Here is a 27,253-nt window from a genome sequence, read left to right as displayed (position 1 = left end):
ATCTATATCAAACATGAAGTAGATTAATTTAGTATCTTAAACTCTGGTGGCATACTACCAATTGTTGCTGCATTTTAACTCCAGGAGTGGGACCAAATGCCAACTTGGTTATTGTCTGCATGACACTTGCATGTTCTCACAACGGCAGTAAAGGCTTTTCTCTTATATCCCAAGGACATGCCTGTTGATTACATCGCATCTATAAAGTGGCTGGTCCAGGATTTTTTTCTGTCTCGCACTTAATCACGCTAGAATGAGTCAAGGAGGAGGTGATGTGATTCAAGAATGTTAAAGGGGAATTACAAAATACAGACAGTGAAACAGCAGATGCTCCAAGCTCAAACTTTTCTGAGGTCTTCACAAGTGAGGAAGTACATACGGAGGGACCAAGTGTTTTGGAAATTGTAGATGGAGAAGTACTGCTTGGATTAAACAGGCTGAAATCAAACAAATCTCCAGGACCAGATAATATTTATCCTCAGTTTATTAAGGAGGCTAGCAAGTACATATTGTATATAAACCCTTGACACATATTTTTAGGAAGTCACTGCACACTGGGGAAATTCTGAATGATAGGAAAGTGGCAAATATTATCCCATTATATAAAGAGGGTGAGAGGGCAGATCCAAGCAACTATAGGCCAGTAAGCTTAACATGCATCACAGGAAAATTAATGGAAGGAATTATTAAGGAGAAGATTGAGCAGCAAATGGCAAGTACAGGAGTTTTACAGTCAGCATGGATTCAGAAGGGGGAGGTCATGTTTTACTAACATGCTGGAGTTCTAGGAGGAAGCAACAAAAGCATACGATCAAAGTGGAGCTTATGATATTATTTATCTGGACTTTCAGAAAGCATTTGATAAGGTGCCACATGAGAGGTTGGGCATCAAGTTAAAAGAAGTGGGAGTTCAGGGTGATGTTTTTAGATGAGTGCAGAATTGGCTCAGACACAGTAAGCAGAGGGTGATGGTGCGAGGAACCTCATCAGAACCGGCCGATGTTAAGAGTGGTGTTCCAGCAGGGGTCAGTCCTAGGGCCGCAGCTATTTTTAATATATATAAATAATTTGGATAAGAATATAAGTAACAAGCTGGTTAAGTTTGCAGATGATACCAAGATTGGTGGATTGGCAGATAATCCTCTCAGTGCTACCTGCTACTGGCTAGTTTAGTAAGAAACGTTGAAGAGAAATTTGGACTTGTTTAGTTACTCTGAAGGAATTTCAGGAATGACTTTTTTTAAGGTGCATGGCATTATTCCAAACAGTCAGGGATTTTAAAACTGGCTATCTTTGCCCCATCATCAAGTCCGTCCGTGAGAACCCTAAATACAAAAAGGACTATTTCATTTATGTTAGGTAGAATGCCCAGAGGGGACTGGGTGGTCTCGTGGCCTGGAGCCCCTGCAGATTTTATTTTTTTCTCCAGCCATCTGGAGTTTTTTTTTTTTTTTTTTTTCTGCCCTCCCTGGCCATTGGACCTTACTCTTTTTCTATGTTAACTAATGTTGTCTTATTTTAATTTCTCATTTTGTCTTTTATTTTTCTTCATTATGTAAAGCACTTTGAGCTACTTTTTTGTATGAAAATATGCTATATAAATAAATGTTGGTGTTGTTTAAAATTAATTTCCCACTATCTCAGTATATAGGAAATGTGAATAGTGACAAAATGACGTGTGTACAATAATTTACACTAACAAGAGTAAGTTGTAAGTTTTCAACTTCAGGGTTTGAATTCCAAACCTTTAACCCACTTCTCCACACTGTTTCAAAATCAAATGTCACTACGAGTTTTGGATAATACCAGAGACCCGAGATGAATGCCCATACAGCCTCTAAAGAGCCCGTGCCCGCTTCGGAATGATGCCCGGGATGCTGTGGGCAACGCAACAACTACTGCACCACCGTTCTACCCAAAATACACGTTTTACTGCAACTGTAAAGTGGTGGCTAAGGTGGCGAGACTCTCATTTATTATCAGGAGCGGGCGTTGCCGCGCCCACCACACGGCGAACAACCTGGATTGGGACCCGAGAGCTGCGACCTCAGCACTACACTGTAACAGTGTGAAATTTATTAGGGGGGCTGGAGTGCCAACCCTGCCACCAACCCCCGAGGTCTCCCTGCAGGTTGGATGATCTGCTTGCAGCGCTGGATGCAGGTTAACGTCATACTCGTGACGGAGCAATTGCAGGTTAGGGTCAGGCTCAAGGATTCAACGGAATAGAGTCACTTCTGACGTTTACAAGATTTGAACCGGCAATCCGGCGTTTCTGGCGCAAAGTGCAACATGATTGTAATGCAATTTTTTGAATCTACCAGTACTGTAACGGAAGAAAACAAAGAGCTGATCGAATCAATGCTTAACCAAGTTATATGGAAAAAAACTCTTGGTAAAAGTGAAAGAAAAATACAATAGTGTGGTGCACCCGAACTACATTGTGTGTACTCCGTATAAGAAAACATGCCAAGGATCAACAAAAATATTATTCAACCGTATTCGTTTAAAATATTTCTTAAAGTATCACATTTTATGAAACTTGTAAAAGAAGATATTTTCCAGGATTTAAGTTACATCACAGTTGCATACAAGACTGATCACTTTTGTCCCTATATTTTTTCCTTCTAACCCGCCGAATTTCAATAGTGCCCAATTTGTTCTAATATTTATAAAGAAGCGGAAGCGTGCGTTAAGGGAGAAAAACGACTGATTAACTAAACTTGCAAAAACAATAATAATCACATTCTTACCTCCAAAATACAACACCTGCGCTATTTAAACATCAACCGTCCCATTCGCGACTGTTCGTGTACGTCACTCAAATGAATCCCCCATGCTGCATCTTACTCGACGTTACGTGTTCCGTGCTTGGAATTCTAGGAGACACAAGACGATATGGTTTTGAACTCTAGTGCTGTTATTATTATTATTATTATTATCCACCCCTCAATGCCAGAGCTGCACCTTCCATTACTATTTTTACATGTAGACACATATTTTTCATTTAGCTTTTGGGTCAGTCTTATATATATACTTCGCTTTTGCTTTTTATATTAATGTCTTTGTACTAATTATATGTTTGTTATCTTTTGTTGCTCCTTTCCTCGCCTATTTGTTTTTAATTCGCACCGCACTTTGGTTAAGTCATTGTTGTTTTTAAATATTCTTATATACAATTTACTTGCTTGCTTAATTCTGTTATTAACAGGCTGTGCGTTATTTATTTCCTTCAGCATACTTACTTTCTAAACTGAACAATTAATGGAGACCTTATTTTTGAGCATTCACAAACACACAAAAACAGATACAGGCAATTAGGTTACACTGAACTTGAATAAGCTTACCAAAAAATCAAATTTAAAGCAGTTTCATGACAAACCAAGGTCAATTAAGGGGTAGCAGGGTTTGATTAACATGTCTAAGATATTGCATTTCTTGCCTCTTCTTCCAGTTGAAATATTCATACTTTTTGTTACTTTCTTATACATTCTTGCAAATAATAGCATTCAGCTTAATTTACTATCAAAAATCATTAAAATTAGAGGGAACACTGGTCACCGGCACAAATCAGCCTGTCTCCCAAACTCAAGAAACATGCTATGTGGCCTTCGCGTGCCTAAAAGAGCCTAGGCTTAAATTTCACAAAAATTGAGAAGAGAACCATCAAATTCCTGTTTTAGATGCAAAAAGAGTTTCTTTGTGATTAAGGATTGCAAACAAAAATATAAAAATGTTCCAAAAAGATTTGCCTGCAAGAGGTAAGTCAAAATCATACTCTCTCTGAGTAACACATTAACAGAACGATGCATACTTTCATAACTACTGCACCTCTCTCTCTCCTAAATGGTCTAACAATGAATACAATAAATCAGCTACAATTATTTCAAAATTCTGATGCCTAAGACCAAAAGGAGAGGACAAATTATGCATATCTTAAAATCCTTACACTGACTACATGTTAGTTTTTGTAATGATTTATTTTTTTTTATTATTATTAGTATATAAGGCACTATATGGCCTTGCACCAGATAATTTCTTAGAAATGCTTTTAGTTTATAAACCAGGAATATCTTTCAGATCTTCCGGTTCTTCTCTCTTAGCTGTTTGATGAAGCAGAGCAAAACCATTTGGTGATGCTTCTTTAAGCCATTATTCTCCAAACTGTTGGAACAGCCTTCCAAAGGTTAAGAGAGAAGCAGAAAACATTGATATTTTTATGCGTAAACTGAAAACTCATCGGTTTGCTCCAGCTTTTGTACTTTATTATTTGGTCATGTTATTATTTTACTATCATTTCTTTTACTATGCATAAATTTAGTTTGTAAACCCATTTTAATTACTAATGTTGCGTCAATCACTCTGAATTGCATATGAGTTGTTTGAAAGATGCTATTTAAATAAAGTTTGATTGATTGATTCAGTGTAGCATAACAGAGATGAAAATCTGAGGCCACCTGACAATGTAGCATTTTCCATATATATACCGTACAATATATTGCATTCCATCATATGCAGTGTTGTCTTCAGCTGCTGTCTGGGGGTTAAATTTTAGTTGTCAACAGGCATATACAAAGGGAGTATAGCCGCCATCTCTTGAGTAGGCATCCACCAACCAACTCACCGTATCTGGCCTTTTGACACACTGCCAAACTGGCCCAGGTGAAGGTGTTGTGTGTATTCCCAGGCTAATTTGCAACAAATCCTGCATGCTTCACTTGAGCTCTATTATCTGCCTTCTTCATTTTTACACAGAAGACAATGAAATAATGTATATCTAAGCACACATCCCACTGGACCCTTCCCATCTTCTTATTTGAGGAACTGCCTCCAGGATATTAAGCATGGATGGCATCTAATCTTCTTATTTTAAATAAGGTTAAGATAGAAGTCGTGTTGATAGGGTCCAAGGGTACTCTTTCAAAGGGATTCTCCTCTCAATTTAGATGGTACTATTTCTGGTACAGTTTGTAATCTTGCTGTAGTTTTGATTCCACACTGTCTTTCCAGACATATATTATTTCTTTAACTAAATCTATCCTCTATCACCAGCATATTATTGCTTGTCTCTGCTCTTCATTTACTTTCCATGATGTAGAGATCCTAATTCATGCTTTAATTACCTCACAACTAGGTTTTCTGTAATTCATTATACACTCATCTCCCTGTCAAGTCTCCCAGCAAACTGTAGTAAATACATACCTCAGCAGCCAAGCTACTGACCCCTGTCAGTTAATCCACACATTTCCACTTATATTGGCTTCCTGTACTTATTTGGGTTCAATTTAAACTCCTCACACTTTACACCCAAAACAATTAATGGCATTTCTCTTCATATCTTTCTGCTCCTCTTCAAATTTATACATCAGCTCAATCCTTTAGGCTTTCTGACACTGTTCTTCTCTGTGCTCCTCACGCTGTTGCAGCCAGATTATCTGCCAGTATCCATACCACCTGCACTTCAGAACAGGTAATTCACAGGAAGCTAAGCGTGTTTGGGCCCAGCCAGTACTTGGATGGAAAGACCATTTAGGAAAAAGCTTGTTTTTTTTGTGGAAGAGGTGAGGCCTGGTCTGTCTTGACTTTCAGCTCAACCCTGGCAGAAAAACTTCAGGGTCTTCAATGACGCTATGAAGCCCTGGGTGTTAAGGACACATGCTGTAGGGTGGTAAGTGTCCAGAGGCATTAGAAAGGAGAAAAATAATCAGACAATGAAAGAACAACAATCAGGCAAAATTCATGGCCAGATGACTGCCAAACAGTCCAAGAGCCAGAAAGACTAATGAAAAGAGACGAACAAACCAAAAATCACAAAAACAAATTTGATGCCTATCAAAAAGTTTGTAAACAAAGAATCCTAATGCTAACTTCTAACTACCACTAGCACAAGATTTTTTTTTTAAATTTTAATCCAAAGCAAGAATATCTGGACATGCACATTGCCACTTTCATGGGTGAGGCCTAAATAACGCAATCAATCACATGACCTCCATGGCACATGACTGACAATGCGCATGGCGATAGTAAACAATACGGTCATATTGAAACACAAAACAAAATGGTGGCAGCTGCTAAAGATTTTTTTCTAATACGAAGCTGCACGGAAGTGACATCACCAACTGATATCACCATCACAATGGCACTAAAGTGCTACAGCTCCTTCTAGTGAGCTCAGGTGTTCCTACACCCTCCTAGACCAATAGAAGCATACAGCTGAGCGTCAGAAAGGTTGTCTGAGATGTTCTGAAGCACCGATTTGCTTCACCTTCCCAGTTCAATACATTCATGTGGGTTTCCAATCGGACTAATCGAAAAATGCAAGATCACTGTTGATTTGTTATTTGGTTGGCAAAAAAGGCAATTAAAACTAAAAGGCATTTTTATGAAAACGAAGAGCAAAATAAACTTATTGAATAAGTATAACTTTGTTCTAAAAGCATTTTGATTAAAAAATGCAATTTTGGTCTGACCAAGTTATATGTTTTATTTTAAACAATTGACAAAGGTAAAAGGTCAGTATTTTGTTATGGCTTGGACAATTCAAGCAACTTTGTTTTGTCTGAATTGTATGAGTTGCAATTCTGAATTCGTTGGGTATTCAAGTTGTATTTCTAATTAGACAACTCAGATTAACCATCTGTCCAAGAGCACGTATATGTTGCTCTGTGGTGATGTACTACCATCTAGTGGCTAGTAGGACTCTGTTTACACTAATCAGGGTCCCAGATTTTAGTGTAACCTAATGTGGTATAGGCAGCAGTACGTATACGGTATGCATAAAATACCACATATATATTACAGTTAAAAAATATGAATATATACATTGTCACACGTGCACATGGGACATGGTTTACAGGCGCAGATAGTGTCATTTCTCAGCCGGACCAGGGGTTGGCGCTGCCTTCTAACACTCTCTCCTTTTGACCCTCTGCTGACAGACTGAAGACCATGCCTCCCAGTAGCACTGCCTCTGTTCCTCCCTCTGATGATGTCACTTCTGGCTCCAGATAATAATGTCCTATCTGGTTGCTTCCTGAAATTCCACCTCTTCCTGTTTATGCAATACAGTATATGTATATACCAGAGAACCCAGTTTCCATTTTTAACTCTGTTTTGTAAAGATGTGTTTGTTGTTTTTCAACCTGCTTTTTTCAGTATACAAGGTGACCATCCGCAAACGTTTTTCTGTGTCCAACTTTTTTCTATTACAACATATATAAGTTTCAGTAAAATAAGTATTTGTTTTTCTTTTGTATGCTAGTGTTATTTATGGGCTAGAGAGGCTGTTGCTCCAAAAATAGGCATAGTATACCACTAAGGGTCTCATAGAATATAAAAATGATACTGATTACAATGCCATTGAGGTCAGAAATCCATTCATGCATTTTTAAATCTTAATCTAAAGCAGAGTTTCAGAGTACCAAAGACAAGCAACATTGGGCACAAGGCATAAACCTTACTAGGCCATTATACGACACAATGCATAGAAATTCACAAACACACACACACACGTGTCCTGTCTGTTACCTAAATATAAATGATGAATCAAGCAGCACATTTTACTATGGCTTCTACCAAAAATAGAACTGTCAGAATGATTGAATCCTGTGTTTGTGATTGGCTCCCTATCTGTGAGGGTTTTTCTTTGTCCACTTTGTTTTTCTCCCGATTTCTCTCGATTTCCAAAGACATTCTGGACATGCTAAATGATGATTTCAAACTGGCCAGAGTGTGAGAATGTGAATCAGGGGCCCTTTTGTGGACTGGAATTTTTTCCAGTTCCTGCCTTACACCCAAGGCTGCCGGGATTGGCTCCAGTATTGTGACTCTGAATTGCATTAAATGTTATGGCATTAGTTTCTACTCTACAGATTTACCCAAAACATGTATTATGCATTTTAATTGTTGTAGGTTTATAAAAACCAAATCGATAAAATCTAGGAACGCATATAGTGCCAGCATGCTATTGTACTTATACACTGATAATACAACACAAATGCAGGTACATACAAATAAAAGGGCAGTTAATTTTATTATCCTTTGGATCAGGCCTAATGGAAAAGTCTAGGGGTAATTATCCAGTGGTCTGTGTGTGAATTAAAATGCTCCAGTATATTGACAGATACACTGTGATGCAGAAATTTGTGTCATCCTTCAGATGAGACATAAAATAGTTGTTCTCAAAAAAGATTCCTGGACATCTTTCAAAAAGACTAGGGCATTTCCCAGGTCCTGGCTAAATTGCCCACCACAGCCTTGTCCTTTCTGGCCCCTGTCCCTTATTTGCTAATTATCTCTCTCACCCCTTCACCACCCAATAGCTAATGTGTGATGAGCATAATGCAGTGTTTCCCAACCTCGGTCCTGGGGGCACACTGTGACTTCAGGTTTTTGTTCCAACCAGATTCCTAATCAGTGACAACACCTGATAACACTGATCTCATTTAATTAGCTGGTATTATTTTTCTTTTAGTCTACATTCATAAAATCACAGCAGCATGATTTTTACATGTATAAGACATTTAGAAATATTTCTGCTTTTGCTATAGATTTAAATGCTTAACTCTCGTTTGTTTATTTCATTAAATTCTGCCCGTTCTCTGTGCAGTTATTCCCCTTTGTTGTATCTTATTAATGACAATTAAAAATGAGCAGCGCAGACATATTGGCAAACAAGACTGAATAATCAAATGCTGCTAATACTTTAGTATCAGACCCACTAATTAGTCAATAATGGATTAATTAGACAATTAGAACACCTAGAAAAGTAGAATGAAAATCAAGATGAAAATATTGTTAAAAAGAAAAAAATACATTATTCCCATATAACTGCTTGGTACATTTTAATATATATATATATATATATATTTTACCAAACTAGTTTTGTAATTTCTATATTGTTCCCAAAACACATATCTTGGGAAATAGCACAACATTTAATTAGCCCAGGAGTCCAATTAAAAACAGAAGCTGGTTGGAACAAAAACCTGCAGCCACAGTGTGCCCCCAGGACCGAAGTTGGGAAACACTGGCATAAATGAATGCTACACATTGGTGGTAGTTGAAGTGGCTCCCCAATATATAAATCCAATGGAATAATGAATTGATTAAAGAATTGATTAATTAATTGATTAATTAAGTCTGCTCTAAATTTGACTTTTCTCTTAAGTGTATTTTCGACTAGAAAACCTTTTAACACCGTGTGGAGCTGTTTATGATACTGGAGGTAGACAAAGACTTTCATTATGTAGACACAGGCACATAACTACCACTTTTGTCATAATGCAATTCTATCATTATTCCTTATATTACAGCAAATCTGTTTTTGACAAACTACCCCTAGCCATTGTACAACTGATAAAATACATGCAACCCCTATGTAAATTGTTTTAAATGTGCATTAATCCACCACAACTTTCCAGAAGCATCACTGAAAGTATGCATTGTCATTCTTCCTTGAGAAAATTCATATTTTCGATAAAGTCAGTGAAAATAGAGACTCAGACACTGCTCTAGAATCACCAGTAAGTGCCCATTTGGACTTAGACTTGGTGAATTTGGTGAATGGGACAATTTATGGCATATGATTTAAACATGAGATGTGACAATTTAATTCCAGGGGCAGCTGTGTATTGTTGCCCATGTGCCTCAACTCTTGATAGATGAATAGAAAGTTAGGATGAATAGTTTTTCAAATTAACATGATTATTATAGGCGATGAAACATGGTGTTTCCATTATGACTCAGATGCAAAATTGCAAAGCATGCAGTGGAAAACACCAAGTTCACCATGGCCAAAAAAAAAAAAGACAAACAAGCATGGTTTTGAACTGCAAGCGTGACATGAGTGCTTTTTTTCTGCCGTGGTGAAGTCGGTGTTTTCCACTGCATACTTTGCAGTTATGTTTCTGGGTCATACCGGAAACACATTTTGTCGCCAATAATGACCTTGTTAAACAAGAGTTTATTTGCAAAAAGATTTCAAGTAGCTGCTGTTTCTGCTCATCTGTCAAAATCTGAGTCACATAGGCAACACTGCACGGCCCTTTCTAGAATTAAATTGCCACATCTCGTACCTGTCAAGGTCTTCCAACCATTCACTGACTACTCATACCATTGGGTCAGGGGTATTGTACCATGGAAGATTCCTCTACCACCAGGATAGAAATGCTTCACTGCAACATGAAAATTACCCCTTAGAATTGCTTTGTATTTGTAGACATTAACTTATAAATTAATAGAAATTCAGCTTTGAAGACTTCGCTTGGTGTGTGTCACACATGTACTCGTCATCTTTATTAGAACAAGTAAAGAATGACTTATCTGACAAAATAATTTTTTCCTGTTCTCGGGAGACCACTGTTTGCTTTCTTTACACCTACAGGCTTTCAAAAATGCATTTTTGGGGTAATGGGGCTTTTGTGGAACGTAAGCTGACCATAGTATCTTTCTTTGGGAATTCCTAAATAGTCTATTCCTAATGAAATTTCCAGATAGTGTCTGAGATGAATATTTGCAGTGTCATGATCCTACCTTTATCTTCCTGTCCTCTGCATCTTACTCTTACACCCATCACCTGTATGTCCTCTCTCACCACATCCATAAACTTTCTCTTAGGCTTTCCTCTTTTCCTCTTGCCTGGCAGCCCTATCCTTAGCATCCTTTTCCCATTATACACAGCATCTCTTCTCTGCACATGTCCAAACCAACGCAATCTCGCCTCTCTGACTTTGTCTCTAAACCGTTCAACCTCTGCTGACCCCCTAATGTACTCATTTCTAATCCTGTCCATCCTCGTCACACTCAATGTAAATCTTAACAACTGTAACTCTGCCACCTCCAGCTCTGTCTCTTGTTTTTTGGTCAGTGCCACCATCTCCATCCCATATAACATAACTGGTCTCACAACCATCCTGTAGACCTTCCCTTTCACTCTTGCAGATACTCATCTGTCACAAATTACTCCTGACACTGTTCTCCATCCATCCCACCCTGCCTGCACTCTCTTTTTCAACTCTCATCCACAATCCTTGTTACTCTGTACTGTTAAACCCAAGTATTTAAACTCTTCCATCTTCGCCAACTCTACTCCTTGCATCCTCACATTTCCACTGACCTCCCTCTCATTTACACACATGTATTCTGTCTTGTCCCTATTGGCCTTCATTCCTCTCCTCTCTAAAGCTTATCTCCACCTCTTCAGGGTCTCCTCAACCTGCTCCCTACTCTCATTACAGATCACAATTGAATCAGGAAACATCACAGTCCACGGGGACTCCAGTCTAATCGCTACTGTCAACCTGTCCATCACCACTGCAAATACGAAAGGGCTCAGAGCCGGTCCCTGATGTAATCCCACCTCCACGTTTAATGCATCCTTCACTCCTACCACAGACCTCACCACTATCACACTTCCCTTGTACATATCCTGTTCAGCAAATTAAACTTTGTCAGTGTGAAAAGTTAACTATTTTGAAAGTGTTCATTTTACACTTTTCAGTTTGAAGTCACTCTTAAAATGTGTGAGATTTTGCACCTTCAGTGTTGATTTAGCTCTTATCAGTTTTTGTGGTATAGGGTCATCAGGCATGGTTTACATTTTGGCATCAGGTTTTATGACCACATATATTTTCTGACATCAACCATTGTTTTTGGAGGTGGGCCTACCATTTGATTGAAGAGTCCAAGCTACAAGGCTGTGTTGTTCTTTTCAGGTACTAAGAACTTACTATTCACCCTGTACTGTTTGCAAAAACCAGATGGCATGCAAAAAGGGATGTGACAGTGGAATTTACTGGAAAATCAGGCTAGACCATGATTTCAAATTTAACTTTTATTTCTAAAATACTTGAAAAAGAAGAACTCTTGCAGCTTCAGTCTCATTACAATTTGCCTGCAATTCTTCAGCCTGGTTTTTGCACTGGTCACATTAAAAAACTGCATTAAATTCTGTTTCTGACAGCAATGTAATTTCTTGAAGAAAATGTTACCATTCAGGGGTACCTTATAACTCTATTGACAGTTCTCTGATATTCTGCTTAAAATTACTTTGGACATTATCAGCACTACCCATCAAACTGATTTCAGTATATACAAAAAATTGATGATAATTCCCCATTGTTAGCATTCAGAAGTTTGAGGTGATGTCTTGCAGGGCTCATTAATGTTATGGTTTTTATTTTACACATTACTGCTGTGAGATATGAATGGAAAAACTAATATTCACTTTCACTTGTATGCAGACAATACTTAGCTATGTATCTTCTATCATGTCCTTAGGTACCTGCATCAGTAGTGTAAAAGAATGGACACTTGGTTAAATACTTGTATATAAATACCAGAAAAGCAGACATGTTATTGCTAGGTGGAACTTATATAATATTTAAATTATTAGCAGGTCTAAACAGTTTCACAGCCTAGGAGCACACCAGTCTAAATTACACATGTATTATCACACCGTCTGAAACCTACTTCTTCCAGCTAAAAATTATGTTTTTTTAGTTTGCAGGATATAGAAATATTAATTCATATATTTATTTGTTTCTGCATTAAGGGCCAGTGGGCCACAGCCCCATCAAATATTTTGCTAAATAAGTAGTAAGCTTCCTCATGGGAAATTAACTTATTCTTAAAATGTTTATAGAAACCCTCAGCGATGTCTCCTTAAATATTTTTTTCTGTTTTTTTATCAAATGCTAAATGCAATTACTTACTTAGAAAATATTGCTTCTTGCAATATGTGAAATGGTCTTCATGCTGAATCACGTCAGGTCAGGTTGAGGAGCATGCACTGGTACAACACGTTGCTGCACCCACAACACGACGAAACAGCTCCCAGGCAGACACAAGGTTCAGTCCTACCCGCTGGAAAAGACTCTCTATCTGCTGCAGCCAGTTGTGGAATGAGTGTCCCCTTGTCTAGGTCCAGCAGCTTGAGTCTTCAAGAATGAGTATCCTGTGAGCCAGATCACCCTCGAGGAATAGCACCACATGGCCATAGTGCAGTAACTGATGCTCCCTCACAATGTGCCTCATTAGGGACTGTGTGAGTAACTGCTTATTCAACACAAAATCAAACCAGCAGTGCCCAACGATTCTCCAAAGAGACACAGTACCAAATGAGTCCAGTCTTCATCTCAGTCACTGGATAGTGTTCATTTCTCACAATCATATAGTAAAACAGGTAGAACTAGGACTCTAAAGACTTAGACCTTAGTCCTTTTGCAAAGATATTGGGAGCGCCACACATCCCTTTCCAGTGACCTCATGACTCCCTGTGCTCTCCCAATCTGACTACCGGCTTAATAGGAAGAGTTACCAAAGACATGAATGTCGTTGCCAAGGTAAGTAAATTTCTCGACGAGGTTGACAATCTACCACAGGCAAACACATTGCCAATGGCTGTGTCAAAGAGGTCATTAAAGTCCTGGATCGTGGTTTTTATCCAAGACACTTGCACCCCAGACGCTCGGATTCCTCGCTCAGTCTCTTGAGAACCCTGATTAGAGCCTCTATTGACTACGAGAAGATCACAACATCATCAGCAAAGTCAAGATTAGTGAATCTCCTTTCACCAACAGATGTCCTACAGCTGCTAGACTCCATGTCCCTGCCCAGCACCCACTCCATGCAAGCACTGAACAGAGTAGGAGCAAGGAAACCCCCCTGACAAAGCCCTGAATAAACTGGGAACAACACAGAGGTTCTGCCTCCACTCTGCACAGCACTCAGAGTATAGAGGCCAGTGTACAGGTTGACCAGGACATCCAGCAAGTTTTGGGGATCCTGTGAAGTCTCAGGATGTCCCATAGGTCAGCTTGGTCAACTGAGTTGAACACTTTATGAAAATCGAAATGCCTTCTATGGAAGAATAAGAGCATTAAGAAGTCAAAGAATTAAATAACAAGTTTCAATATCAGTAAGGATTGGCTTTATGGATGGAATTTAAAGGGTAGCAAGGGGGCCTGCCCCCCTCAGGAGATGCAAAATGTTACTAATGTAAGCTACAGATAAACAGTATTTTTTATATTCCATTTTTTTAAGGCCACAAACCAAAGCGAGTATTTTAATAATCAATGATTACAGTGATGTAGGTTTAGTGCTGCTGCCTCATTGGCTGAGGTTCACCCCCATGCTTAGAATTTTTGATGTTGCCCTGTGTAGGTTTCCTCCAATTTCCTCCAATAGTCCAAAGGCAGATTAGGTGAACTGGTGATTGTAAATTTCACCCAGTGCCTGTGTGTTCACCCCGTGATTGACTGCCCAAGGTGTTGTTCCTGCCTGCACCGATTGCTTGCTGGGATAGGCTCCAGTAGCCTCTTTACCCTGCTCTGGTAAGTGGCTTTAAAATTGGATGGGTCATTGAATATTAAGATCTGTCCTGACCTAAGCAACTCTCTCTCTTGCATGTCATTTATCCAAAAACAGAAAAACATTCCATACAATTTTAATTTAGCTTGAGAGAGGTCACTTTAATCTGCATATTTTGTATTCAGTATTTTCTTTTTACATGCCAGAGAGATGGTCCTTTAGGCAATCTGGTTATTGGTAGTCAGTAAGAGCAACTGAAATGGCTGGACACATGCCTGGTGCTTATGGGCGTCTTTACCAACAGCAACGTGGCATTCTGAGCAAACCCACCTTTCATGTCACACTCCCTCGTTACAAAATATTAAAAAAAAACAAAAATGTGATATCTGACTCTTTTTAAATGAAACAAATAAATAATTGAACACACTCCAACTTTTAAATCAGTTAACTATGCTTGCAAATATATTGGAGTGTTACACATGCATACATTTTAACTTGTTAAAAATAAGAAAGTATTTATTTCAAGATTTTTTTTTTTAAAAAGCAACATTTTCAAAAATGTAAATATCGTTAACTGTATTTGTATACTTTTTTGTAATTTTAATGTTTAAATGTGTTGATGAAACTGAGATGTACAATATATTGTAAATTTATATTACAAACAATTTATCCTATGTGACATAGGATATGAAATAAATATGTATCAGTAGAGTTGAAACTTGGGTGACATGGTGGCTGCCTCGCAGTAAGGTGACCAGAGTTCATCTCCTGGGCCCTCCCCATGTGGAATTTGCATGTTCTCCCTGTGTTTGCCCAGGTTTCCTCCTACTGTCCAAAGACACACAGGTTAGGTAAATTGCCAATGCTATACTGGCCCTTTGTGTGTGTGTTTGGCATGCAATGGATTGGTACCCAGGGTTTGTTCCTGCCATGGTTGCTGGAATTGGCTACAGTCCCCCAAACCCATAACCCTGGTCGGGATTAAGTAGGTCAGAAAATAACATGATTTATGAGACTCTAAAAACGTGTGTTGTTTAAGGTTTGTCAGGCCATCGACCAAAATTTCAAATTTTGCCCTTAATTGGCTCCTATTTAAGAACATGATTGTAGTCAAAGTGGTGTTCCTCCTGGGTTGAAATCTGAGGTGCCTGAATTATCTGGCCATTTATTGGTTGCTAGCTGATGGTTAAGGAAAATAAATGAAGTGCTCTGAATTGTAAACAGGCCCATATTCAACTATCAGCACTAATTTTCTAACACAGAAAGTGGTAGGAACAAAAACCAGCAGCCACTGCATCCTTACGGGATCCCAGTTTGAGACACTGAGTTATAGGTTCCTGCATCTAAAAAAAAGCAAGCCAGTTAAAATTAAGGCAAAAGAACTTTGTCCCATTAGAGGTAGTATAACTGGTTACTTATTTTAAAAAGTAGTTTGAATAAAACCCTAAAACCATTGCAGCTCTGTGCTGAGTGTGACACACCTACTCTAAGGAGCAGAGGGCCTGATGAATGTAATTTGAAATTAGCCAACTAAATATGCAAATGTGAGTATTATTGGCACCCCATTCCTCGCTTCTTTCTTCTATGTTTTCTGCTCGTGTGCTGTTTTAGGAGGCTTTAAGGTGGGTGACAGACACAAAACAACTTCCAAATGTGCAGTTTTTAATCAAACATATTTTGGTTCATGAAAGATACGAACATCACGATAAAACTTGACTATTTGCATTCGTTTTGTTGATGTAACTGAATGCGTGGACGCACCATTTACAGTTTAACCCATTTGAAGGCGAAAATACAATGTAGTTGCGCGGCCAGCATTTCACCAGATCACCCCGGCTTGTTGTTACCATATTATGTAGTGTGTTTGTAATTTATATTATAATATATAACCGTATTCGACTTGCAGTTAGTTAATGTGAACAACGGTAGAAGCAAGGGTGGTGCTAGTAGGCTCACTTTCGCCATTGTCTCACCATATAGTTTACATTTTTAATTCTTCCTAAAATGAAAATTAGCCTGTACTGTATAAATACATGTTAATACCCATCGTTGATTAGTATATATTTTACACCGCAAAGTCGCCAGTTTTAACTAAATCGCTAGAAAAAATGCATTTAACTCGTAAAAAGTACAGTATTGGGATGGCGATTGCACGGCTTCCGTTCGCATGCCAAAGGTTAGAAAATTAGATTGACTTAAAGTGTTGCCAATCACAGCCACTCAAAACAAGTGATCACAACAGGCGCCTTCCACCTTGTTACCTGCTTAAATTACTGTATTACATTACTGTAGTTGGGTTCCACGGAGTCCATTCATATGATTAACTGGAAAGAGTTTTTAAAAAAAAAAAAATCAGAATCACTACAACTTAGAGTAAGGGAAACGTAAACGTTGTCTCGACGAACAGCCGTATTCGTTTTTTATTCGCAAATGAAACTGACAGGAGTGCAAAACGTGCCGGAGTCTCATGCTGACAATGAAAATTTAGGCGAAACTCCATCGTCAGCTGGATTCACGTTAACGATGGAAGGTGCTGGAAAACATCCAGATGCCGAAGGAACGGCCAGGTTGTTTAGGTATTCATGAGCCACCAAGTCAATCGGTATTAAAGTTTCTAATTTCTGTTACAGCCGGTAAGGCGCGGCTCATTGATGCAGTAAATGACAGTGCGCAGCTGGAATTGCGGATCTCGAAAGACGCGATTTGTCATTTTTGTAGTAATCTAGTTGAGGACTCGCGCGTAGCAGGTATGCATACACAAATCGCCATGAATGTCAAAATCGGACTGTGCTGTTGCATGATGCCATAATAGACAAAATTATATCGGATGTTATTTAACCGTTTGTTCCTTTGGGGGGTTGTCTTACGGATCAACATTATGTAGGCAGTCAATTTATCTTCACCATTTGTAGGTGAATTTAAATTCGTTTTAACAAAAATCATTCAAACTTGACGCGCAAAGAAACTGTTTACGTTAGTAAGACATTTGATAAGCGTGTATTTAAAAGTAATTAAGATTAGGCCCATTCGTGGCAAATTTAGGCCAACCCTGATATCCTGGCGCCGCTATTCGGTAGAACTCGGCGACTCGCAGTCGTGCTGTGTGCCCGAGTCACTATCCGCTTGGCTCCGAGGCAATTCTGTAAGAAAAAGTCTTTCTCCTACCAGGTAGGGAGTTAGGATTTTTTTGCTGTTAAGACAAAATTTGTGGCGTGAATGTGTTTGCTACTGTGGCAGCAGTGACCGCTGCACCTTATCGGGTTTAGCCCAATTTTCCGTTCACTGCAAATGAGGTTCTTCCTTTTCTTTCTCACTTTGGTCACTGATGCTCTTTAAAAGGTGATTGCAGTAGCGGCATCCTGGCAAGCACCTAGGTAGGAAGACTAAATGAGCATGTGAGGCGTGCGTTATTCAGCTCGCTTTTTTCCTGATGTCTTTGAACGTATCGCTCCTTTTTTAATTGTTTGTGAAGGCCGGTGTCTATTGCACGATTTCGGAAATAAAGTTGTTTCACATCTTTGATAAATTTATCGTTAAGTATTAAAACTGATGCCTAAACTTTTGAGAGATCTTCGCTTGTTAACATGCAATTAAGACAATCAGGGGTACAAGTATAGTTAAACATTTTTTTGTCAAGTATTTATTTTGAACAATTCTAAATAGATGTCACTATAATACTGTGCAAGATAAAACATAAATGACATCTATAGGGATGACTCAACAGCATAGTCAGGATTGCGGAATAATAAAACTGGGCCCATGGCCGAAATTCTATGTAAAAAAAAAAAAAAAAAAGCTTGACATGTTAGAGGTCATGTGTATTAAGTCTGAAATCTGACTTGGTAAAAAAAAAAACTGCATAAGGAACAAACATTCTGCTTTTAAAATACTGATATTTCTGAATAATCATCTGTTACAAATAATATCTTTGTGGGGCAAAATGTTCTGTTTTCAAGAGGCCATGTAATTCAGGCATGCTGTTGGAAATTGGAAAGACTAATGGGTAGTATGCATATAGTATTTGCAGAGGATCACCAAGGTGTCAAAACATATATTGGGGGTCAGGTTCTAAAGAGAAGCAGGGTGATTTAAAATGTTATCACAGCCAATTTATTCTTAAGATCTTGCTCAGAGAACTAAAACAGAATTAAAATGTTACACTTTCTATTTACACTTTAATATTCCATCAACTAAATGACAAGGCTGGGTCATCCTCAGGCCTTGGTGAGCATGTTAAGTGTCTTTGTTTCCAATGGCTGAGTATTTTATGTCATCAGTAGCTTACATTTGTTAACATTCAGATACTTTGGATAAGGTTTTGAGAGGACTGAGTGCTACAGAAAGTATGGATTTTTTTTTTTTTAAGAAGTGAAACTGATATGAACATATGATTCTTTGTTTCCAATGGTAATGTCTTTCAATGTTCTTGCTGTAGTATATAAATTGAAAACACTGAGCAGCTGTTAAGCTTCCAAGCTTTGCTTTAGAGCAAAATGTAAGTACCACTATCAAACTTAACAAAGAGTGCAGTATTTTCATTTCACAAAATTTCACCACAACCAACTTTGTGCAGTGTAGTTCTTGGAACAGTCACATTAACAATGAATCAAAGACTTTGTGGTAAGCTAAAAAGAGAAGAAAAAAAGCTGTTTTCCTAAGCGAGGTCAGAATAATCTAGCATTTCTAAAACCATTCTTGCATATTTAGTAATATGCCTATTAAAGTTAATGAGAGTATGTTATTAATATATTTAAAACAACACAAACAGCAAGTACAACCTGAAACTGTATGGATCATGCAATGGCCAGCACTGCAGGTCTTAACCCCTTATTCCTGGGTTTAAATCCCAGCTTGGGCACTAACTGTGCTTAGCTCTTGGCATGACTTGATGGATTTTCTCTCATCTTCCAAGACATTTGATTGTCTGCTTCAAGTTAAACCAGTACAGGTGTATATGTGCAAATGTGCCCTGTGATGGACTAGTACTTTGTCTAGGGATTTTACCCATCTTGTGTCTAATGCTGGCAGAGAGCCTGAACTTAATAAACCGTTTGCAAATCGAATGATTTAAAGAGTGATGTATGTTATTGCAGAAGTTTGGTGATTTTTGTATTAACACTTTGCTGGCTTTCAAGTCATCCTCTAATATGGAAACTAATTTAAATATGGAAAGCTAATCAACTGGGCGCTTCCATCAGTGTGTGTATATATATATATATATATATATATATATATATATATATATATATAACTCTTTTTTTTTTAATATGGTCGACTTGTAAATTTAAATGTTATTTATACTTGCCTAAAAAGCAACATGGTAGAACAGTGGAATCAGTGTTCAGCCTTTTTATGTATGGAGTATGTATACTACTGGTCAAAAGTTGTAGAACACCTCAGTTTTTAAGGAAAAGAACATTGTTTAATGTCTTAATGTTTCTTGAAATAAAGGCATAGAACAAATAAACAATGGCAAAAACAAAAGACAGGGAATCCTTACATTTTCAAAATTGTATTCAAATTTTTGATTCACCATAACTAGCCACCTTTTACTGATATAACAGCCAAACCCACGTGGTATTCTTTCTATAGGGGCAACCACATATTGGTCAGAAAGATCTTCTCAACACTGTTGGAGAAGTTCCCACAAATATGTTGCACTTGTAGGTTTCTTATGTTTCACCCTTCTGTCTAGCTGATCCCAGATTAACTCAATGGGGTTTAAGACTGGAGACTGTGGGGCCAATCCATGTTTTGAATTGTGCCTTCTTGTTCATTTAACAAAGTTCTGATATAGCCTGGAAATATGTTTTTGGATCATTGTCTTGTTGTAAGATGAACCCCTGACTTCCTAGATGCAGACCAGAAGGTATTGCATGGTGCTGCAAAATGCTGTGGTAACCCTTTTGATTCAGAATGCCAGTCACTCTGTGTAAGTCACCAACTCTTCTTCCTCCAGCAAAAGAACCCTTGACAATTGCACTTCCTTCTCCATGTTTGACATTTGGTGTCACACACTGGGAAACTACCTTTTCACTAGCTCGATGGCATACAAACACCATGCATAATGAGTCGAAGATTTCAGATTTTGATTCAGCTGTCTGTTAAGACTTTCTTCCAGTCTGCAGTAGTCCACAGACAGTATTTCAAGGGCCTATTTTGTTCTTTAAGGAATGGCTTTCTTACTGCCACATGCCCTGTCAAATCTGCAGAACAAAGTACTGTATTCTCTTCAGAGAAAAAACTGAGACCTGCTTTTTTGACCACTGTTAGGCATCTCACAACGCAACAGCTTTAAGCACAGCTCATCACACAACTGGTGATCCTCAGAAACGTGTCTTCTGATTGGGTGGTGACTTTGGGTCTTCCAGATCCCTTCCTATCAGAGTTTCTTCCAGTTTCCAATTGTCTTTAGATTGTGTAGGACACTGTACTCGCTGACACTTAGATTTTTAAAATTTGTTTTTGCAATTTCTCTAAATGAAAGGCCTACACTTCTAAAAGAAATAATGCTCTGTCCCGTTTCATTTGTTAATTGATGTTTCCTTGCCAGTATAACTGGAATTTACAACTTTCTACAGTGTAATATTGTCTGCATAGTACTTCAGAGGGTGTTAGAAGCACAGTTTGTCCCAGGTCTGCTTTAAGACAGACAGAAGGTTTTTGAATAATCGACAGAAGGTTTTTGAATAATCAACAGAAGTTGGGTCATCTGTGCAAATTGTTTGCTTCAACTTGCAAGGCTTCATTTACTTTAATTGCTACAGAACATCTGTAGGTTGTGATCCATTAGTTGTTCCCTAAAGAAGGCCCATTTGTAATATTCTTTTGTTTCTTTTTTTAATTTTTTGCAAACCTCAGTTTTCAGTTGAAACGTCTCGCAGTTTACTGCCTACCTTTTCACCATTTTAGGTCAGTCATTGCATTTCAACTAATTAACTGTGAAGAAAAACTGTAAAAACTGAGGTGTTCTAAAAGTTTAGACTGGTAGTGCATGCTCCTTCAAGGTTTGTGTGTGTGTTCGTTGGATACTCCTGTTTTCTTTCCACATTCACAAAGATATGCCTGTTAGGTTAACTGGCAGTTCAAAACTGGATGTCTGTTTGTTGTTTCTGGCCTTAGCCTGTCCTAGCAACACAATACATTTGTGTCCCCATGACTCAGAATCGTGTTTTTGAAAAACACTGATGCCTTGAAAAAAGAAATAATGAGGTTTGCTTCCCAAAAGTTTTCTTAGGTCACTACAGATGTTTTATTTGATTTGTTAAATTCTACCTACAACATACCTGGGGCCTCCTGCATAACGCTGTGCATAGAATTCGCACTATAACATGACGTAAGCACAAAAGCTGAAATGTGCTTACGCACAGAAAAATCCAGATGCATGAATCTGTGTGTTCGCCCACTTCCGCGTTCTTCCGCTACATAAATCCCAATCAGTGTGAAAAGTAACGCTCGTGCATGCGCCTGTTGTCCCGCCCCGTCTCCTCCCAGAATTATGCCTCTTTGAATATGCAAATCAATATAAATAGCCCTTAAGCTCAGCGTTCTGTGAAAGGGCAATGGTAAAAGCACGGGGGATAATATAAGAATTTCAGCGAATACCAAGTGTAGGCAAGGAAAAAACGTACTATTTGTTGTGGTATAAACAACAAAAGGAAATTGATTGAATGACATAGAGTGTCGGAGAAACTCGAAAGCTCAAGTTCACAAAGTCGCACAGTGCCCAAAATAAAAAAGAAGTTGTCAAATATCAAAGTCACCGTGAAAAGGCGAGTCATAGCCCGCCGTCTGAGTGTCATATGAAAGCTTATTAGGGTACAGAGAAAAAAAAGGCACACAGTGTAAAACAGCATGAAATGTCAACTTTGATCTTGAAATTTACACTTTAATCATGTAGTTTATTTTGTCATTAAAGTAGAACATAAACTTCATCTTAAAATCGTTTAATTTACTGGTTTCTCAAATCCCATCGTAACTAAAGTAACACATTTAATGCTTTGTTTTGTATTTGATCTTCTATGTGCTCTGTGTGTGTGAATCACTACGTGATTCTTAAACAGGCTTTCTTTTCGTCTGTCAGGACACAGAATCCATTACATTCGTGAAATTATAACTCTCTGAATAATTAAAATACTGAGAAGTATACGTGATATCATTTTGATGATGAGAGGAGCTAAAGCATGTTATTAAACATGGGAACACTGTGGCGCGGTGATTGTTCATGTCTTGGCGGAAGATGCCTGCTGCGCCATGCGTGACCTGCGATGAAATGCTTTATTACAGAAGTACTCTTTTTCAAATGTACTAACCCCCAATTCCTGTCCTTCCTTTTCTTCCTCCAAATACCCAATCCCCACACAATCAGCTCTGTAATGGACTTTAAGCCATCTGTATGCTTAGAACGCCGATTCTTCAAAACTTTTAAGGAACATTGAAATATCTTCATAGTACATGTTTAATTATTCTATCCATCTATCCTTCCAGTGTCGCGCCAGTTCCTGTAGGAATACAGCACGAGGCAGGAACAATCTGTAAACAGAGCGCCAGCTCCTCGCTAGCACTGCGGCACCGTGTCCTCACATATTTAAATATTAACAATATAGATTATTTAAATGAAGTTAAAGTTTTATCTGTATAATATAATAAACAGGGTGGCACAGTGGCTCAGTGGTAGTGCTGCTGCCTCGCAGTTAGGAGACCCAGGTTCGCTTCCCGGGTCCTCCCTGCGTGGAGTTTTCATGTTCTCCCCGTGTCTGCGTAGGTTTCCTTCGGGTACTCTGGTTTCCTCCCACAGTCCAAAGACATGCAGGTTAGGTGGATTGATGATTCTAAATTGTCTCTAGTGTGTACTTGGTGTGTGGGTGTGTGTGTCCTGCGGTGGGTTGGCGCCCTGCCCCGGATTGGTTCCTGCCTTGCAACCTGTGTTGGCTTGGATTGGATCCAGCAGACCCCCGTGACCCTGTGTTCGGATTCAACGGGTTGGAAAATGGATGGATATAATAAACATATTTTTCATCTTAAAAATATCATCGTCATCATATGTAAATACGCGCTTTATAAAGTGGTTCAGGTTGTGCAATATTATAACTATCGCAAGTTTACAGTGAGGTAATTGTACTTATAAGTACAAAGCGTTCTACAAGGAGCACTTGATAGACTGATTGAGTGCAAGGTCCGAACAGGAAAGGCTCAGAAGCGTTGGTCAGATGAGACCAGTTCAAATAGCGAATGGCTGAGGCAGCGTGTGCTTGATGCTATATTCCGATAATTCTCTTTCCGATCAGCTGCTGCTATGGTTCACACTCAGATACAGTGATATAAATACTCCAAGTGGTGCAGTGAGAGTAATATGGAAAAAGATGATCTGATGTGGCAACCCCTAAAGGGAGCAGCTGAAAGAAGGTGCAGTGAGAGTAACCACGCTAAAGCAGCTATTGTATTTAGAATAGTTTGACCATTATGTGGACCATTATATTGTTACGGGTTAATTACAATCAGATGCCTTAAACTAATAAACAATATGCAATTAATTTCAGTGTGTTTATAAAGCCGCGTCAGTGATGTGAATCTGAAAAGGAAAGAGTAACCACAGGAACTGTAGCACTGCTTTGACGCTGGGTGCCGCCAGTCTGCAAAACCGAGTGGAGAACTTGCATACGACAATGAGGTACCGTGGAAATGTGCGTGGCTTTATGCCAAGTTTAGGTTTTATACATCGCAATTTGAACATGGAAACGTTCTTAAACAACATTTCTGTGTGTACGCACCATTTATACATGAGGCCCCTGGTTCTGAATAATGATGCACCAGACCATGTGTGCTAGTGGTGCAGGTACTGCTGGTATGTTGAATGGTAACCAGAAATACTGTGGTGGCTTGTGTAGAGGTTTGTAAATGGCTAACTCATCTTGACAAACATAATATTATTGTTTGGTATTAACAAGGTTGTAATCAGCAAACTACAGGGTGGTCCAAATCTAATTATGCAGATGGATGACTTTGATTTATGCGGGGATGATTCCATTTCGGCACAAAGACGATTCTTCATGTCGTCAGTTCACACTCTTCTCGATGGTCCGGGATTTTTCGGGTGATTTTCTATGTAATAAACTTAAGGTATAGCATAATGAAAATTGCATAATTAGATCCGGACCACCCTATATACTACCCAAACCTTTCAAGATGTGGTGTTCAAGTTGATGAAGGAAACTGCATAGTCGTCTGTTTATTAAAGTGCTTCAAAAGTACAAAGTAGAAGTCCTAAAAGATCTCTTATAGAGTATTGCACCTATGAAACCATTCTCTTAGAAAGGCAGCTAGCAAATGAGATTGACGTACAGGTGCTACAGTAGTTGGAGAGGGGGTAAAAAAAACAATAATCCACAAAAGAAAAGTTGTGACAATCCTGCAAGAAATTTGGAAGAAATCATCACACAGTACCATACTAAAGTGAACTGCTTCTCCTTTGCATTCTATGAGAATCAATGCAAAATATATAGAGGGGGGTTGGGAGCATTTTCTGATAGCAAATTGCTGTATCCACAATACGACAAGCCACCTGGATTAGGACACCAGTGCAGCAGGTGACGCCTCAGTACCACAATGGAACAGAGTGAGGTTTTTGCTCAAGGACCCAATGGAGTAGAGTCACTTCTGGCGTTTATGGCATTTGAACTGGCAATGTTCCAATTGCTGGCGCAGATCCCTAGCCTCAGAGCTACCACTCTGCCCCATGTAAAATATGGGCTTGTTTAAATAAGTAAAAAGACCTTATTACTTTTTGCTGTATCAGTTTTTTATTTTCTGTTCTACTGTTACAACTCATCTTCATGAGCTTTAAATTTTTTATGGGTGGCCTTTTGCATAGGACTTTATACAGTATAAATCTTTTTAATACTTTTTTTTATCAGTGCATTTTCTCATACTGAACATCTTAAATGTTTTTTCTTAAAGTATTGCTATTGTTATGTTTGAAACTACTGTAGTGTTTTTGTCTATGTAGCGTTGTAAATCATTTTAAGGATTCTGTACTTTAACAATATAAAATCACTGTAGTAAATTAACCCAGTCTTCCTTATATAAAATCTGTTTAGTTTGATTGAGAAATCAACCATAAATTGGACATTCCCCAACATTCATAGCTTAGCTAGTATGAAAAATACAGACTCTCTTAATTTTAACCTAAAATATTTGATCATTATTTAAATGTCAAGTATACCGTATATGTAATATTTACAGAAATTGGCCACTATACTTTTTAAGGTTAAATTGAGCTTAACGTTTGGGTAGCAGTTGGATTTACATTTTTGCTAATATTAGTGATATCTTGTTGAAACATTTAATACCGCTACACAAGAAATTTGTAAGGCTGAGTTCATTGATCTTTTAGCTGTATTCGTGCTTACTGTAGGTTAAGGTGCAATAAAAATGGGAATTAGGCCAAGCTGGCCTGGAACAGGATTTATATGAATGGTTGAGGGCATGGTAAATCATTGGATCACAACTCATTTAACTTTGATTTGAGTTGGCTGTAGATAAAGGTGGTCAGGTGAGTAGGTAATGTTCTAAAAGAAAGTACAGAGTTCTTTTTGTAGGTTAAAGTAAATGGAAAGAAAAATAAGTCAAGTTTTTGGAGGCAAGAGTCAAGCAGTTTTGTTTTGGGGTAGGCAAGCTAAATAGGGGTTGAAATTGCAGTCATGGCACACCTTTTACTGCATGAAAGGATCATGTGAAAAAGATGCTATATAAACTGGTTGCAGGAAAACCTTTCCAGTGCAGTTTTTTATGAGCATAAAGTACATTTAAACACATAGCCACCAAATGTAATGACTAAATGACCTTTTCAGCGAATCTGTCAATTATAATTTAATTAAATTAAAACTGAGATGCATACAAGCTTTGAATGTTCAAAAGAAGTAATTGGACAAAAAACATGCAGGTTCGGAATATACGAGGGAAACCAGGGGATCTAAGGAAAAACTTGCATAGGCTAGAGGAAAATGGGCAAAATCTACATAGACAATAGTCAGACTTTGGATTTCCATCAAGGGTGCTGGCAGTGTGTGGTGTACGGCTAACTGTTATGCTATCCTGATAAAAAGGTGTGCAGTTCTAAAGAATGGAATATTAAGTTTTGCATTTCAAAAAGTATCTTTAAGTGTGCCTGGTACTGGATGATGATCTACTAGATCAAATGCTATGTAACTAGAAGAGCTGTGTTTACACTCGACCCTGATTTGTAACCTCAATGATTGCTTTACAAGTGCTCTGTTATGTTTATTGCAATAATCTGAAATGGTTTAATAAGTATGAAATAGTTAAACATGGTCTAGTTAGACCCACCTTCACATATTATGATTTAACTGAGAAGCTGAAGTGGAAGACCAATGTGTCAAAAGATTAGACTTTCAATTGCACATTTGTTTATAAATTCATACATAGTTTTTGTATAGCAGACATGCATAGTTCTTTCCCTCGACTCTTACAGTTTTCTTGGAGTCAAAGGAAGAGTACAAAAGATGTCATTCAGTGGAATAAACGAAGAAAACTGTATATAGAGTACACATGTTAAATGTAGCCATGCGTGTATATAACATTACATTCATAAAAATGTAGTGTCTCATCTCTTGACTAACAGACGTCCCTTTGCTTTAGGGTCATAGGAAACACAAATTTAAGAAACAAACAAACATTGGAATAATATGGTTGACATTAAAATTGTTCAAATTGACATTTCAGCAGTTCATTCACGGAAATAAAAAGGCTATTCTTTGAAAATTTATTAGCCAATAGTTATACTGTAAGATGATATGGGAAACCCTATTTTAATGTGAATATATTTTTTCACAAGAGAAAAATAGAAAAACTCTGGGAACTTGGATTGCATGATAGAGCATGAGTTTGTAAGGAGCTTGCATTGCGATGTGAGATATTGAAATAT

At 38.2% G+C, this 27,253-nt stretch overlaps 2 protein-coding genes across 10 annotated transcripts in view; one reads left to right on the top strand and one right to left on the bottom strand.

The window, feature by feature from the left end:
• Positions 1 to 27,253, bottom strand: part of anapc15 (anaphase promoting complex subunit 15) — a 71,953-nt gene that overhangs the window by 4,759 nt on the left and 39,941 nt on the right. The window contains exon 3 of one of the 2 annotated variants that reach the window (XM_039745671.1): positions 2,754 to 2,879. The gene's annotated coding sequence lies outside the window, so the exon portion shown is untranslated. Of the gene's footprint in view, positions 1 to 2,753; positions 2,880 to 27,253 lie in introns of those variants that run through there. The other variant, XM_039745670.1, reaches the window with a different exon arrangement.
• Positions 15,830 to 27,253, top strand: part of folr (folate receptor) — a 31,316-nt gene continuing 19,892 nt past the window's right edge. For 2 of the 8 annotated variants that reach the window (XM_039745668.1, XM_039745665.1), the window contains exon 1: positions 15,897 to 15,932. Coding sequence is in view for 1 of the 8 variants with exons in the window: in XM_039745660.1 (XP_039601594.1) it covers positions 16,741 to 16,886 (146 nt within the window). In the remaining 7 variants the exon portion in view is untranslated. Of the gene's footprint in view, positions 15,855 to 15,896; positions 15,933 to 16,725; positions 16,887 to 16,946; positions 17,058 to 17,156; positions 17,479 to 27,253 lie in introns of those variants that run through there. The other 6 variants (XM_039745666.1, XM_039745660.1, XM_039745662.1 and 3 more) reach the window with 6 other exon arrangements.

This window comes from Polypterus senegalus, chromosome 2 (assembly GCF_016835505.1).
Source record: "Polypterus senegalus isolate Bchr_013 chromosome 2, ASM1683550v1, whole genome shotgun sequence".
Taxonomy (NCBI): Eukaryota; Metazoa; Chordata; class Cladistia; order Polypteriformes; family Polypteridae; genus Polypterus; species Polypterus senegalus.
The sequence above is the reverse complement of the archived record's forward strand: the minus strand, read 5'-3'. Positions and strand labels throughout refer to the sequence as shown.